The following is an 18,129-nucleotide window of genomic DNA, read 5'->3' on the forward strand; positions in this document are numbered from 1 at the left end:
CATTAACCAATCTTCAAACCCCATCTCTACCATAGGCCTAGAAGCTGTTCTTCACCAGTGTTCCACCTGAGTAGCCAATACTAACAATTTCTCAGATATTGGGAATCAAGCAGTTTGTCAATACTACCTACAGAAAGCTTCAGAGCACCATTAAAAGTGCAAAAAAAAAAAAAAAAAAAAAAACCAGAGCAATAAAGAGAAGTCAGGATGATCAAAAAATATTGAATATTGACAAGGTCCCTTGACTTAGGAATCTTAGAACCTAATGCATAAAGAAGAGAAAGATTTATGCCAGGGAAGTGAGCTAATATAAAAGATACATTGCTCCTCTATTTCTCAATTGAAATTTGATGTCGAAATTAAGAGAAGGTAAAAAATATTTTCAAAAAATGAATTTTCATTGTGTCGTATATACTTAGGGAGCACTGATTATGATGATGACAGAATACGCTCTGTCTTACAGGAAGTATGGGTTGCCTGACTTATGTCAGGCGTACCTCAGCTTGACAAAGGTCACATGCCATTAAGTGGTAATCTATGCCTTGAGGTAACTATCTAAACTATGCTTGAAGTGATTTGAAATCATTAAAAACACCCTCTCAAAAAATAGACTATAAAAATAGCAAACCACCACCTAGAAAAGAAGGTTCCTTTTCTAATGAAAAAAAATTTGGCTTCTCTCCAAAGCATATAAACACTTTAAATATTTGTTCAGCCACTGAATATCTAAAAGAAATTTATTGGAGAAAGGCTGAATAATAAGTAATAACATAGGAACAAAAAATATTGCTATGCTTCTAAAACATATTCTAAGCAAACATTTACAACAGATACTTTGCATAGTAAAGAGGCCACGAAAGAATCAGGGATTTCAGGCTCCTGCATTTTCACATTTTTTGTTCTTCCCCTTCTCTGAATTTTCCATTGCCTAAACAGCAATCTCAGAATTAAAATCTAAAGACAATTTTCTTTACATATAATTTCACACTCCCCACCCCCGCTTTCCTGTCAAGTGTCTGACCCTGGTTTGATAATCTCATTTCCTGAGAATCAAAAAGCTGGAAATTTAAGCTTCCTAGAGTGTTAATTGCGGCCCGCTCCATTGCTAATCAAAAAATTGGATGTTTTGCATGAAAATGCTTCTCTAATTAATTCTCAGTCATAAATCGCCCTGGTTTTAATAACCCCTCCTTGATTGAATAGCCTTTGAAGAGACAGTGCAGCTAATCCGCCAAACTAGAAAAAACTTGCAGAGGAAATAATAAGTGGGCTTACAAGGTATGAACTAGATGATTGCATTAATACTGACAAACCAAAAAAGTGAGTCTCCTTTCCAGGCCTTTCATGCCTCTCCCTGCACCCCAATAAAATAAACCATGAAACTAGGAATCATGAACAAAGGCAACCGTCAAAGTGATCACGCAGCAGAAGTCAAATCTTTTCACCCTCGTTCCATAAAACAGCAATTCCTATCATTTTTTAAAAGAGGTTTCCCTTGACATTTTTTTTCCCTAGAAACTGGAGATCCAGCACTGTCCACTTGTCACACTGTCTATTTTAATAAGACAGGGGTTTTGCTCCCCCTGCTTCCTTCGTCTTCTGACTGACAATATATTATCATACATACCTCTAAGAGGTGCTGAACTGAATTTTCATTATCCAAAATGTCAAGATTCGTTTTTGTCATCAGACAACACAGCTGGTCTACACCAGCAACCTTTGATTAATTCGAATGGAACAAGTCACCTATACATAACTTCATTTTCCTTAGGCTAGGTCTTGCATGCTCCAAGTTTTAATTTGCAGCTTGTCATTTTAAGATACCATTTGCTGCCATGGTGGCACTCAAAGAAAAATAGAAAGTCTTAATTAGCTGTATTTTGCATTAGTCCTGTGATTACTAATAAAGCAACAATTGGTAATTTTTAGCTCAAGAGCAGGACTTATTTAGAATTCATTCTCTGCTGTCTGACATTATACAAACTATCAGAAGATGCTGGAACTATATAAATGCACAATGAGTACTTTTAGTATGTACTATTTTTAACATATAAATGAATATATATGTGGCTTTCCAGTTGACTTGTAAAATAGTTACATGTATTTTCTCCATACTGAAAAACGTCACAGACATAGATATTTTTTAAAAAGTTTTTTCAAAAGAAGTGACATAGAGTAACAAGTCTGGACTAATTACTGTAACAAGAGAAAAAGGATTTGAAGTTGATTCCAAACCCGCAGGTATAGCCTTCTACATAAGAGATTACATTAAAAGTGCACAAGCCACCACATGAGATACCACTGTACATCCATTAGAATATCTGAAATTAAAAAAACACAATACCAAGTGTTGGCATACACTGCTGGTGGAATTATAAAATGGTACTCTCACTTTAGAAAACTGGATATTTCTTTAAAAGTTAAATATACACATACCGTATAACCCAGCATTCCCACTGCTAGGTATTCCCAAAGGAAATGAAAATATATGTCCTACACGAAACGTGTACATGAATGTTTAGAGTAGCATCATTCACAATAACCAAATACCAGAAACATCGCGCACATACATCAAAAGCTAGAAGAATAAACAATGTAGTATATCCATATCTACTGTGGTATATCCACACAACAGAGTACTGCTCAGCAATAACACACACACACACACACACACACACACACTACTGATATATCCAACAATATAGATGAATGTCAAAATCATCGTGTTGAATAAAAGAAGCCAGTCACAAAATTGTATCCTATATGATTCCATTTATATAAAATTTAGAAATTGCAAATTAACCTATTATGACGTAAACCATTTCAGTAGTTACCTGAGGCTGGGAATGAAGGGAGAAAACAGGGCACTGCAAAAAGACACAAGTAAACTTTTGGATGATGACAATGTTCTGTATCTTGATGGGTATACACATCTATCAAAACTCACTGAATTGTTCATTTTATATGAATGTGGCTTCTTGTATGTAAATTATCTCGATAAAGTAGAAAATACGCAAGCCATTTGTGAGGAGAAAGAAAGATGGCTGTAGATAGGCTCCCTCCTGACACCCTTAGCAGCTAACTTCGGAGCGGAAGTGACTCAGCACTTCTCCCCTATGAACCACGTGCCTGGGACGCAGGTACGAACTAAAAGCTCATGTGTTAGAGACAATTTCTGTTTATATAATGCATATTATTACTACTCAAAATATTTGAGCTGTAAATTCCAAAGTATAAAATGAAACAATTATGGCTAAAAACTAAATGAATGCCATCTAAAACTGAGCTAATTATTCCCCTTGGGCATTGTAATTTAAATTATTTGTGTAGTAAAATTCAGAGTTAGTGACACTAAAGATCAATTTTGAAGAGAAATGGCCACTTATATTATTGTCAGGAATATTATCTCTGGAGTGGATACAAATGATCGCTAGGGAGTCCCTAAGTGCTGCCCTCTTGGTTAGAGATGTATGTGAATTCCACCCAGACTATCGCAGAGGAGGCCACTTAACATTATCAGATCTGGATGATCGCGAAGGTAAACACTTTTTCTCAGCACTCCAGGAGGACTTTTGTTAAAGAAGAAAACAGGACAAAAAAAAAAATGTTCTAAAGACCATTCCAGGAGATTCTACTTGAATTTATTTGCCATTAGCATAATTATTCATTCATTAATTTTAAACAATTTATTGAGCGTCTCCTATGTGTGAAGAATGACACTAGATGCTTCCAGATCAGAGATAAATTAACAATAGTTAACATTTACTTGGTACTTAATGTAGGCCAGTTCTAAATATTTTACATATGTTAACTCATTTCACCTCACTATGTGCCTATGAAGTACATATATTATATATTTACAGTTTATAGAAAATCAAACTGACATGCAAAGGAGTTAGTTAATTTGCCCGAAACCGCCCAGGTAGTAAGCCTGACAGCAGAGACCACACTTGGAAATTCTAACCAGCCCTCAGACTCAGATCTCTAGGAACAGATAGTGCCAAGGAGCTGAGACTCAAGACTCTAGAGCTTCAGACTGAATGAAAGTCACAGAAATCATTTAACTTCTCGTCATAAATGAGAAAAGTGATTAAGTGACTTGCATAAAATCACAAGTTTTTAAGAAAGAAGGATGGTAGCTTGATTTTAAATGTAAATACAGAGTACATCTAGGAATAAAAATTAAAGAATTCATATTCTTTAGAGACTAAAATGGGTAATAAAATTAATGGATCAACAAAAGCCTATAAAAGAGAAAGTAGTATTTGCTATTTAAACTAGGAGGAGGAGGAAGGAAGAAAATCATAACTCCAACACCCAGGGCTTTGACAGGTAATCAAAAACTGCTGAATGCCTTAAACAGAAGAGAGTTGATAATACATTAGATTAGTTAGATTAGATACAGTTAGAGAGATCTAAAGAAAACCAAAAGAGAAACAAATATGAAAATGTTTTTTAAAAAGCTACCTTTACCCCTTATCTAACACTCCATAAAAATGACTCCTCTTCTTATACTTCCTATCTTAACAAATAACATCATTATCTACACAGATCACCAGATTGGAAAACTGGGAATCAGCCAAAATGCCTATCTCTTGCTCAAATTCCACACACCATGAGTCACCATGTCTAACTGATTCTACCAATTAGCTTTTGGATCTATTCCCACCTCTCCATTCTCACTGCTATTCTCCTTCTAAAAAGCTGGCATAAACTTTTATAAGCTCTTACCTGAAATAACAACACAACTTGCCTCCTTGACTGTAATCTCACTCAATTCATCCTCCACATAGCCATCAGAAAGAACACTTTCTTAAAAATGCACATTTGATTATGTCACTCTCCTGCTTTAAAGCCTTAGAGTACTCCTTATCACAGGCAGGACAAAAACCAAGCCTTCTTGCTGTTATAGCAGGTCTTGTCTAGGTCCAGTCTTCGTACATTCTATACTTCAACCACAAAATATCTACAATTCCACGAAGCCCTCACACATCTGTGTGTGTTGTTTTACCTCTTATTCCTACTTGCAGTGAGTGCCCTTTCTCTGGTCAGTGTGGTTAACTCATCTTTCCGATTTCAGTATAATGATTTCTGCTTTGTAACACCTTCCATGACTCCCCCTAGGAATACTAAGAGCTTTTCCCTCCGTGCTTCACAAAGTACTTATAACATTCATTAAAACCATATCTGTCTGCATGTCTTGTCTTCCATGGCACCTAGAACTCTCCCATATGTAGATGTCCCAGGAGCAAGGCCTAGAATATAATTGGCCTAGAAATATTGACTATATGTTGTTACCTCCAATATGTCAATTGATACAACAACCCTAAAACTAGGCATGGTAAGTGTCGCTAACTTCATTATACAAATGAATAATCTAGATAGAGTTCAGAAAAGTAAAGTGGCTTGCCTGGTAAAAGCAGGATGAGTCATAGGTAATCCTTTCTCTAAACCACGATGCTCTCCAAGCTACTCAAAGCACAAAAAACCACACTGATATCTCACATATGAACATCACTAACCAACTGAACAGTGATACGTAAATTAGTTAACTGGTGCTGAAATCAGACATTAATGTGCAAACAAACAGGGACTTATTTGAGCTAAGTGGGCATGAATATGCAAATGAACTGGCTGCAATTCAGTAGATGTCACCACAATTCTAGGAATGAACATCCTATATTATGACTATTATAATATTCATGTAGCATTCATATATACTATCATATATTACTATAATATGGGCTTTTTGAGTTTAAAATTGTAGAGAAGCCAAAAGTAACTTGATGTATGTTTTCATCCACACCAAAATGACAAGTCGAAAATCAGATGTGAGCACACAGAATTCTGCGATCTTCATACAGAACGAGCTGCTATTTGTAGTCCATGCTGAACAGAATACTTTGGAATTACTTTAGGCTGATCCTTCATGATACAGCCCTGCCAATGTCTCCAGTTGAATCTACCACGCACAGTCTGATACATACACTACAATAACTGCATTTAAACAAAGTTATTTTTCCTATAGGATTTTTAATAATAAAGTGGCATGGCTCTACTACTTGAACACCACTCAAAGTCCAGTATGTGATTACACTTAGCTTTTGCTCAAGTATAACAATAACTTTTATTTTCCTATCACCACCAGTACACAACACTGGTTCCTATCAATTTTTAATTTCTTATTGTTATGAACAATGGCCAAAGTCATTCACAGCAGCTTTGGGGTCCTTTCTATCATCTCTGGCTCTTGAAAGTAACAAATTATAATGAGTGGAGGTCTGTATACATAAACTGACTTCCTTAATTAATAGAAAAACTTATATCCAATTCGTGTTATGAAATGACAAGAGCTATACTCTCACTTTCATATTTATTCCTGCCATGCCCACCTCTTCTTTCTCTGAAAAACTTCTCTTCATCCTTTATAAGCAGCTTGAAACTTAAATACTTATGAAAGTCTCCCTGCCTTTTCCAGCTCTTACACAGACATCTCAGTTACGTATTTATTTATATATACAAACACAGATACACACACACACAACTCCATCATAATACATATCGCAGTACTGTGATCACTTGTTTTCATGCTGAATTAATTAGGATATAAGTAGGGCTGCAAGTAACAGAACCAAAATACTAGTGACTTAAGTCAGAGTTTATTCCTCTCTTCATGGAGATGTCTGGGATAGTACAGTGGCTCTGGTCTTCAGAGGTGTGACATTCCACAGTATCGGAAACCCGGGCTCTTCCTATCTCACTGCACTACCATCCCTATGGTGCTGTCTCACCCGCGTGCTCTAAGACGGCACGCATTTCATTCACACTGTGTGTACGCACATCTTTACACATGCACTGGGCTGTGAGAGGAGAGCCTGTTCCTTCCTTTTAAACTGAAGACTTGAAGTTATACACGTCAAATTCACTCACATTCTATTGGTTAGAATTAAATAACAAGTCCATGGCTAGCTGCAAGGAAAGCTTGGCAATGTTTGTATTTTGGGGTCACCATGTGTCCGGCTAAAAACCAGGGGCTCTATTAATATAGAAGAAAACAAATGTTGGGGGACAGGAGCCAATCTCTGTGACACATTCATGGTCCCCTTCTATTCTTTTGCCCTTCAAAGGCAAAACTAGGTTCTGTCAATTATTGGATCCCAAAGGCCTAGTGAAGTGTCTAGTACAAACATAATAAATCTGTACAGAATTAATAAATAAACAGAAAGTCTAAGAAAACACAGGAAACAAAAGCATAATAGCTGCTGGCTTCACTTAATGCTAGGTTCTGACATCCCAGATGAAGGACGAGAGAGAGGAAGGAGCAGGTAAGTGGGGAGGGACCCCTCCTGTCTCGAAGCTGTCTTCTTATGAACTACCTAACGTACAGTACCAGTTCACTCCCCACTTCAGTGGAAGGGTGTAGCCCAAACAACCAATCCAATCATCACAACAAACTCCAAATCTGGTTTAGATTTCTAAATAGAAGTCTTACTCTACATACATGGTTTTATCTCTGGAGACTTAAAAATTTTTTTAAATGTTATATCTGTACTCATAAAATGTATAAAATATATGAGTGTATATGACATTTGTACAGTTTTAAAAATAATAAAACCAAAAGAGTGTTTCCTAACTTAGTTTAAGAAACAAAACAGTACCATTACCCTTGAAGCCCCATATGCTCCTCTGATTACACCCTCTCTCATCCTCTCGAGTTCTATATTTATGCTCCTTACTTTACCTTCATCACATTTTCATCACATAAGGATGTATAACTAAAAAAGATACTATTTAGTTGTTTCTAACATTCATACAGATGGAATTAGATCATATGTATTCTTACATGACTGCTTTTGAGATTCAACCAAGTTAATGTATAGTATGGTTCATTTATTTTTATCACTACAAAATATTCTACTGTATGGCTACACCACAATTTATAAATCCATGCTCCTCCTGTCTATGGTATTTGAGTTGTTTCAAGGTTTTTGCTATTGAAACAATGCTGCTATGAATATGCTTGTCAATAAATTGTTTTGCCTTTCACATTTAAGTTCCAACCCATCAAAAATTTATTCTCCTAAATGATACAAGGTTCAAATCCAACGTCTTTTTATGTTGTTGTTTATGAAGAATCAATGGTCTCACCACCCACTACTGATTACTCTGTCATATCCCTACAAATCTGTAACATCATCTCTCTCCCATATCAAATCTTCCTTTACTTAGAGAGCTGCTTCTGAGTCTCTGGTTTCGTAATAGTGCCTCAGGGGTCCCACAGAAGAGGAAAAGGGACGATGGAGTGGGGGTCTAAGCAGGCGGGTCTGAGAGCCTCCAACTCTACTTGTCAAACTATCCCCACTTAAATTTATTTTCAGTACTGAACTGTGAAATAAGACAAACAGAAGCCAGGTTCTAGGACTAAAAAATGAGTTTGAAAAGCACAGATGATGAGTTTTAAAGTTTAAATGAGTTTGAAAAGCACAGATGATGAGTTTTACCACTAAAACCTATTGGTTTACTTTCTAGACATCATATTATATGCATGTTTAAATCAATTTCTTCTGAGTTTTGATAAGATCACTTTAGAAAAGATATTCTCTATTAGTATTGCTGAAAAGACCCAACCTTCATTTTGAAAATGTAAAATCACCTTATGAATTGTGCCTTATTGATACAAGGATAATAAACTTGTTATTTAGCATTCTTATCAGTTTCTAATATTGACTTAACTCACTATATACCATAAATATTTGTAGTCTTCCTCTATTTTCTAAAAAAGCTCAAGTCAGAATTAGTTACATTATAGAAAGTACTAGAGCTGCCAAAAATATAATTTTTCATGGTCCATTTTAAAACAAAAATGACCAAAGTTGTTATTTTTACATTATTAAAAATTTAATGTGAACCAAATATTAGAAGCTAACTTTTAGAATTTTCTGTTAACATCATGTTAAAAGTTTTAGCTGTTTTGTCATACTTTTAAAAAAAAAAAATAACAAGTATAATATAAACAATGAAAAATCTATATGTATCATTTAAAACTCAAATACGTATCTCATTTAACAGCATTCCCTCTTTTCCCATATCTGTATGGATTAAGGAATAAATGGGTAGAACAAAAGTTGTTTTTTTTTTTTTAATAAGGTTATATGTCATTAACTAGCTCTGTGTGATGACCGAAGATTATTTCTCAAGAGTGAAGTTCTTATTAGGCTTTATTAAGGCTTTGTGATAGCTATTTTACACTCTCAAGTTCCATTTTCTTATGACCTCTAGGCTCTTCCACATGATGCAACTGCCACGGGTAGAGAAGATGTTGTATTAACTGGAATTATTCAGAAAAATAAATCCACTTTATGTAAATGAAATCCACAAAGAACCTTTTTAAATAAAATAAATATCTACATTGCATAGGTTAAAGCTAAGGAGTGATACACTCAATGACAACCTTGGTATAAGAATACCTTCATTTCCCAAAATATTTGAAGTAATGCATTGGTCTGTTCATCACCTGACGAAAGTATATTTGACTTACTACTTCTTAGGAATAAAAAAATTAGCATTTATAAAAATTGTATTATAATTTCATTATAGGACAAATCTTACATCTAAGTAAATTAAGAGCAGTCTTTTAAAAAGGATATAAATGTACAAAAGAAAGGAGAATCAATTCTTACACACTATTTTACAATCTAAAAAGAGATAGCTATAAAAGATTAAGGTTATTTTGAAATAATTATATGTAATTTCAAGGAAAAAAAAACATTTTTCCATATCCCCTGTATAATGTTATTAACAAAGACATCAAGCAAAATTTAAAAGACTACAAAGCATTTTCTGATCAAAATTAAGGATATAAAGCTTTATGAGCACTTCTTATATTTAAGAATGTGGAACAAATATGACATGAGTGTAAAATTGCTGTATCTCACTTCAGCTAAAATGTCCCTGATAATGTGTGCACAATTGAAATCTTGCTTGAAATGCTCCATTATAAACAGCCTGCTATTTAAAAGACACCTATCATATATCCTGTGTAAAAAGGATAATCAACTCATAGTTAATCTATTTCAAATATTGCCTTACCTTAAGGCAAGGAACCTCCAAACAGACTAATTACATACAATATCTTTAAGTATCCAGAACTCCAATCACCAACAACCCATTAGAGAGGAAAACAGAAAATTCAGGTCAGCTCAGCTTAAGAGCCCAGTTTTTCCCTGATGCCAGTACTTCCATATTTACTATATAAAGCAAATCCTCTTAGCGAAGTCAATTCTCAAGTGGTTGGAGCTTCATAGAATATTTTAATGTCAGGGATATAGAAATGCCACTCTTTAAACTAATAGGAATAAAAGTGGCACTCTAAAGGTAATGTGATTGAGGACAAACAGAAGTACTAAGTAGCCCCAAAACAGAAAAGAAACTGTAATCAAAACTGAGTATACATTTTTACTTGGATCAATGACAAATAATGTTCTCTATCCATTCATGAGCTTTATTATCTTTGAAAATGACCAAAGATAAGTCACAGGACTCCTATTCTGTTTATGCTTATGAAAGTTCCCACGAGGGTTTCTCAAATAAGTGGGCTCGTACCTACAAATGAAGTACTGAGGATAGAGACCTCCTTCATCATAGGTTTTAAATGCCTAATGCAAGCCAAGCATTGTCCTAGACACTGGCATGCACTAATGAATGAATAAGGCTTGCATTCTGGGTATTCCAAGGGAAGAGTAGAAATTTAACAATTTAAAAAGAAATGTGCATATTAAGAAGAATATTATAAGAAAAACAAAAACACGTTATGATAAAGAATGACAGGATGCGGGTAGGGAGCGGAATGCTGGAAGAGGTCAGGGAACAACAATGAGATCTGGGCAGGAGATCTAGATCTCGAAGTATCTGCACCGCGGCACTAAGCAAAGCTTGGTTTTGGCTGAGATCACCTGGGTAAGAGTGATCCCAGGAAGAATCCCAGGACAAAACCATAAGACACTTCAGAGAGAGCCTGAAAAGCCTCAAAAAAACATGAGGAGGAGAAAAGAGCAACAGCTGCTGAAAGGTCAAGCGTGATGAACACGGAAAGACAAACACTGAACCGGCCAAGATGGAGGCCTCAGTGACCTCGAAGAGAGCCAACTCAATGAAACAGCGGGAGGGGAGGAAAACAAAGAGATAAAGATAAAGAAGTGGATGTAGTTCTCATAATTCCACAATGATAAGTTTTGTAAAGTGCCATTCTAATATAAATTAGATTAAAATAGCTATCCTAATTTTTCCAGAGTTTTAATATCGAACTGATAACAGCTCTATTTTCCAAAGAGAAAACTGAGGCCCACTGGGACTGAATAACCTAAGAGCTTATTTTGGTTACGAGCAGCACAAGTTTTTTTTTTAACCCTCATGAGAATGTGTTCATCAGTTATCTTTTTCTCCTGAAGAATCACACATTAAATGTGAGAAGCTATACTCAAACTAAATGTTCATTAAAACTAATATCTTTCTAACCTACAACACCGCTGTCTAAGCAATACAGAGAGGCTCAAAACAACAGGAAGTCTATGATTAACGTAGACACATAACACAAGTTAGATTTCCACCTGTTATCACACACAATTTGAAACAGCATCCCCACCTATTCAGCTCAATTGCCAACAGCAGACTATATAACGAACCATCTGTACCGTAACAGTTAGAGCCAATTGAGATGGGTTGATGATACCAAAGAAATCTTTTTTTTTTTTCATTCTATTTTCCCCTTGGGTGTTTGCTGGGTTGAGTAACATTTTTAATTGCATGATAAAGTGAAAACGTTGGCAGGAATTTAACTTTTGTAAAATTGGAGCTTCTTAATGTTACTTTGATGGTCTTTTCTGGTGGATTTCTTTACTGCTTTCCCTGCAACAGAAGGAAAAGTTGACCCGATGAACCGAACCACTGGGAAGCAGATGTGTGGCGTTAATAGACAAAGATCTTCTGCCAGTCTCTTATGATTTGACTGAACTATTCAATTATGCTTTTTCAAGGATATGCTGAAATGCAGATCCCTCTATGGTCTTTGGACCAGATTAACAGAATAAATGGAAAAAAAAAAAGATCATTTTTTTAAATGGAAAATAGGTGCGATTTGACCCCTTTTTCTTACTGAAATATGAAAAGCATTCATATGAAAGAAATTTTTGTTCCTGAATGAAATACCATCAAACTTTTACAAAAACTGGTCAGCTGATCTATTCTCTCACCAACCATGTGATGCATCAACTCAATTATTTTTTAATGATTATTATGAGCATGAGATGTTTGCTAACTACATTCACCCTTGTAACCAGAGATAATTTTCCTATTTTGTTGAACACTGGTAAGTACAATAGACTACTGCTTGCAAGTTCCATATTTCAATTAACTTTTTCACAGATGGGAAAGTTCCTAGTTAGATTATAGTGATTCTTCAATTAACCATTCTCACAGAACTAAATTCCTCTGTAACTCAGTTGGGTTTTAAAATATTTTTCAATTACACACAGCAGTGCTGTCCTAGGCCAGATTTCAGGGCAACATTTCTATTTAATAAAGCTATACATAGCTGCAGAGAACAACAACAACAACAAATACCTGCACAAAAATATATAGTCTCTACTCCTTAAGCTTAGAAACTAATGAAACCTGTGAAATTGATAATGGCTGTCAGTAGCCCCGTCTCCTCCGGGCCCTTTCCTCTCAATGGTATGTTCTCTTTCCTCAGCCGCCCTCGTTCACTGTCACTGAGTCGGTATTTACTGAACATTTACTAAACCAGGCGCTGTGGCTAAGCACAGGACATAAAATAGTATTTCCTTCATGGAGCTTAGAGTTTTGTGGCAGACTCAAAACGAGTGAGCCTTAATCCACAATACAGTATAGAAAGTGCTCAGAAACAGAACACTAAAAGATGTGAGAGAGAGAGACAGACAGACAGTGTGTGTAGTAGGTTGGGGAGAGGAGGGACAAGCAGGGAAGGCTCATCAGAATGAGTAGGAAATAAATTTAAGTTGGAAAGCTGAATAGGATTTAGCCAGACAAAGAGACAAACAGAATGTATATGAAAACTCTGAACAGTCAGTACCTGTAGTAACATTTGAGGATAAGAAGGCAAAACAAATCTACTATACATTACACACTTTTCTAAACGGTGTTCATAGCTTAACTCACCTAACTTTCACAACAACCTCATGGGACAAGTATTGTTACTTTTATCACCATTTAGAGATAAGAAAACAGAGGCACAGAGGCTAGTAAATAGGGAGCTAGATTTTAAATGTAGGCAACCTGGTCCCAGAATCCTCTGCTCTTTGCTATACTGTCTCTCCAAAAATCCCAGACAACCAAAGGTGGGCGGCCACTGAAAATCATTCCACGTGGCTGGAGCACAGAATGCTTTCCACTCTTACTATCCAACAAGAAAGAATCTAGTATCAGTCATTTATCCTCGTTGACTAATCATGCTTGAATCTGAGTGACAAGCTGCATTGCTTATGTGGTCTTTCACTAGTTATGTGACCAGCTTTTCACCTTAAGTGTCAACTACAGGGCTCCGCTGTGGTACAGAATGTCGACAGTAGGGAAGGCTGTGTGTGTCAGGGGCTGGGAGGCAGGTGCAGGAACTCTACTTTCCGCTCAATTTTGGTGTGAACCTAAAACTAGTTTTAAAAATTAAGCTTATTAATAAAAAATGAAATGATCATGATTCCAGCTTTAAAGAAAAAAAAAAGAAAAAAAAAAGCCTCCTTTGTCCCCATTAAAGGAATTTCAAATACTAGAAGGCAGATAAAGAGAAAAATGAAGGTAAATTTAAACTGCTCCTTAAGCCAACACTGAAATTAAAATTAGACACTGTGAGTATGAAAGCTATGTCTAGCCTTGGTATGGCCTGAGTGGCAGTTCAAGTACGATCAGCCCTACAGGAACGTGTGTTCCATTACTATCATTTCCTTACAAGTTTCGCGGTCCACCCCATACTCCAGGGAGACAGCTGCCTGCTGCAGCCTGGGTCACCCTCCTCCTCCACTCCTTGCAGAGTGCGTCACTCCTTCATTTGCTCCAGTTCTCTCTGTACTCCTGTACTTCAGGACTCCAAGATGCACACTGCCTGTTTTCCAGAACGTACAGCAACACTTTAATATTAAATAGAATGGTGGCTAACCTCCTCTTCCTTATATCCTCCATCATATTTCTAGGCTTTTAGTCATGGTAACTATATGTATGAGTTGTGGAATTATTGCTCTGATATAACTATGAGAGAGCACAGCAGGATCTTTAGAAAAAATTATAGATATTTAGATTAATGAAGGTAAACACAGGAATGACTAAGCAATGTAGTCTAAGTCCAAAAAAGCTAGCTGGTTACTTCATAATATTTTGACATAGAACTATGACGAGTCTTAAAAACTAAATATTTAATTGTATAAGCTAGTCACCTTAAAATGTTCCAAGTGCCTCCAATGCATCGAAACATTGAAAACGTTCCCTTCCATCCCTGATATAGCTTATAGTTCTAGAATAATCTAATAATCACTCCCTTTGCTCAACTCCTGTAGCAATTTTATGCATACCGTCTATTTAGTTGATAGCATTCACTTTCTGATATTGTTATTGGCATTCACGCCTTACTTTTCATAACTAGATCTTAAGTCTTTATCTTTTATTACTTGTACTTGACTTCTACCCCTTCCAATGCCTAAGGTGTCTTGCACTTGGCAGACCCTAACGAATCTTTCTTGACTACATTTACCATGATTAGATCCTTTTTGTCACAGAAGAAAATGTTATTGGTCTGATTTTGATTTCATTAAATTTATTTATAATTTATTAAGTATTTTTTTCTGCAGATTACCACTCTTTAGTAACCAACCACATATGGGTATCAAATATCCTGTGTATCAAAGTCATAGTTGATTAGAACGTACTGTTTAGAGGGATCTTTCCTCCCTTTAAATAATGACAGAGGCCTCATTTGCCTTTGTGCAAATCTCAGATACTCTTGACGTATTCCAGAAAGTATTGAAAACAATAACAAAAAGTAACAGTGGCAGCTACTGAAGACTAGCGTCTCCCAGACTGGGACTGGACTCACGTCTGCCACCACCTTAAAGCAAAAGAGAGACTGACCGCGTCTCTTTCTGCTTTGAGTTCCCACCTGAGTGGTAGCAGGTCTAATAATCTTGTGGCCACAGAAATAATTTTAGCCGTTTGGCAGCAGATGCTGGGAAATGAGAGAAGAAACAGATTATCAAGTCTTTAAATTTTCGCTATTTTAAAAGAATCCTGTGAATGCAGACCTCAAATTCACATTCTGCAAACATTTCGGATCTTCTTCCAGAAAACTAATTTTTCCAGGGAAGTTCAGTCACTTACCCTGCAGTTCTCCACTCCGACTGTAGAGCTCCCTTCTCTGCTCTCGCAAATAGGCGCTCATACTGATGGCATGGGAGGACGATTCGAACCTGCAGTGAAACGCAGCGTGAACAAATGGTTAGGCAGTAACCACACGGGCGGCGTGTCTAGCTGTGCATTCCAAAGTATTCTAAAGTTCCATGACCTAGACATTCTGGCTATGCCACAACAGGGCCAGGACGGGCTGCCACGGACCTTGATTTATGAATGAGATTCCTGACCGACGCTCTTCCACAAAAGTATTCGGATCTTTGGCCCATTTTCCATTTTGACTGGTACAAGTCTGATCTGTCACAACTTTCTTTTATCTCCAGATCCTTTGCCAGGATCCCTACGCACACATCAACAAAAGTAACTTATAGTCATTCTAATTTTCCTCCTATCCAGCTCAACAGCCATTAGTGACTGTCAGCTGTCACCACAGAAATCCTGGCTCCTCAAAGCAGACACCTTGTCTTTCTAACTCCTCCAGATAGAGGACTAGTACAAAAGGCATGCTAGAAACACTGCTGACTAACTGCACCAAAGAGGCAAGGCATTTATGGTCTCTAATTAAAAGTCCTAAAAATAATAGTTTGTAAAGAGCTGCCAGGGTTTTGACTGGCCACCTGCCACAGAAAATGCTCTCAAATATACCAAGCTATAGAATGTTTATTCATATCTACCCAGAAATTGTTTCAGAGGTCAGAAACATGGGGGAAGTTTCACGATCTAGAAAGGGTCTCTAAAAACTAAACTAATAAAAGCAAAAACAAATCACAGTCTTAAGAGAAACTTGTAGGTTTAAAAAAAAGTTAAAAGTATAATTATATCAAACAGTAAATCCTGTGATGTGCTAAGACATTCCATTTCAAACCTGAGATCTTCAAAGTCAGAATAACAGGCCAACAGGAGAAATCCTTCTAAAATTTCTTCCACTAAGGGGTAAACAGCAACATAATGAAAGAACAACAGTGATGATGGAACAGGTTTCTGGCAACAAAAAAGGAACGCCATCGTTTTCTTAACTGTGCCTTCTTTATCCATTCTTTGACAAGGAAGATGAATAATAAGATGAATGTCAGTCTGAGGGATACACTGGGTTACTTGATCCCTTCTCTGCACCCTGCCAAGAACTAAGAGGACACTGCAGCCAAAAGGAAGGCAAAGTATGCGGTACTTAAAGTGCCACCTGCCAGTCAAGTACAGAAAAGAAGCCACTGACCTCCAAAAAGCATGCTGACAGCTATTGATCATAAATGACAAGGGAAAAAAATAAACTCTTGAGCAAAGAATAGAGAGGCACGCATTATACACTAAGAGAGAACTTAAACACACTTAATTAACCTTGACTAGGGGCAATTAAAGAGAGTCATAAAGTCCTTCATAGATGTGATAAAAACAGATTACAGCTCGCCAAAATCTTAATCCTTTATGACCTGATGTATTTTTGCTACTCAGGAATCCTTTTTATGTTTGGAACAAGTCACGATTGATATAACTTTACAGTAAATGAGGTGCTAGAGATGATTCAGTCTCACCTCCTTATTTTATGAGCAAAGGCACTGAGGCTCACCGGTTCATTAATGGTATAAACAAGACTTAAAAAGGCAGATCTATAATAATAGCCTAATTCTTTGTGGGTGATGAGTTTTTATTACTATGCAATAATAATAAAAGTATAACAATTAAGTTCATTTATTCATTTTCAAAAATTTATGTTTCCCAATACCACAATTTCAGGATTGCCTAAATGTTTGAAAAGGTATATGTGGTCTGAGATTGAAAGTTAGGGGTGATGGCAGAGAACATGAAACCTAAAAACCTATATATCTAGATTTAGATTGTTGGGGTTAGATTGTTTGGGCAAGGTGGTGGGGGGAGGCCTAACAGACAGCATCTGAGGCAGTCTTAGTGCCTCCATCAACCACCCCTCCTTCCACCATCTTTCTCGCCTGCTGGCACAGCTCCTATTCTCTCTGGGTGTTCTGCTTCCTTGCTCCCTCTTCACTCAGCAATTTTTTTTCCTATGCTCAGGAAAAGTGGCTCGCCCTATAGCTCATGATCTGTCACCAGAGATGAACCCTGACTGGATTAAGACAATCTCATTCATGGTCTGCTTCCCCTCGTCAGTGGCTGGCTTAGGAATGGGCATAAAATTCAATTCTAGTTTTCTTGAGGAAAACTTGCAGAAGGGCTTTGTCACTGGCAGGAAAAATTAATGGATAAGTAATAATTATTAATAAAAAAAAAAGGATCCAAAATGGTATAGCCACTTTGGAAGACAGCTGGGTGGTGTCTTACAAAGTTAAACATAGTCTTCCCATATGATCCAGTAATCATGCTCCTAGGTATTTATCCAAATGAGTTGAAAGGTACATCTACACAAAAACCTGCATAAGAATGTTGATAACAGTTTTATGAAAGCAACCAAGATGTGTTTCAATAGTTGCACAGAAAAACAAACTGGTAGAGCCACACAATGGAATATTATGCAGTGATATTAGGAGATGATCTATCAAGCACAAAAGACAGGAAGGAACCTCTAGTGCATGTTGCTATGTGAAAGAAGTCAATCTGTATGACTTCATATTGTATGATTCTGACCGTAAGACATTCTGGAAAAGGCAAACTAAAGAAACAGTCAAAAGATAGGGGTTCAGGGAGCAGGGAAAAGGAGGAGGAATGAACAAGCAAAGAATGGGATGTTTAAGG

General features: G+C 36.6%; 1 protein-coding gene across 1 annotated transcript in view; it reads right to left on the minus strand.

Annotated features, from left to right (window-relative positions):
* The window catches only part of EXOC4 (exocyst complex component 4), a 640,998-nt gene that overhangs the window by 442,254 nt on the left and 180,615 nt on the right, over positions 1-18,129 (minus strand). The window contains exon 9 of the mRNA XM_039860921.1: positions 15,397-15,485. Within this exon, the coding sequence (XP_039716855.1) occupies positions 15,397-15,485 (89 nt within the window). The remainder of the gene's footprint in view (positions 1-15,396; positions 15,486-18,129) is intronic.

The sequence above is a fragment of the Pteropus medius genome, unplaced genomic scaffold (assembly GCF_902729225.1).
Source record: "Pteropus medius unplaced genomic scaffold, Ma_sr-lr_union100, whole genome shotgun sequence".
Lineage (NCBI taxonomy): Eukaryota > Metazoa > Chordata > Mammalia > Chiroptera > Pteropodidae > Pteropus > Pteropus medius.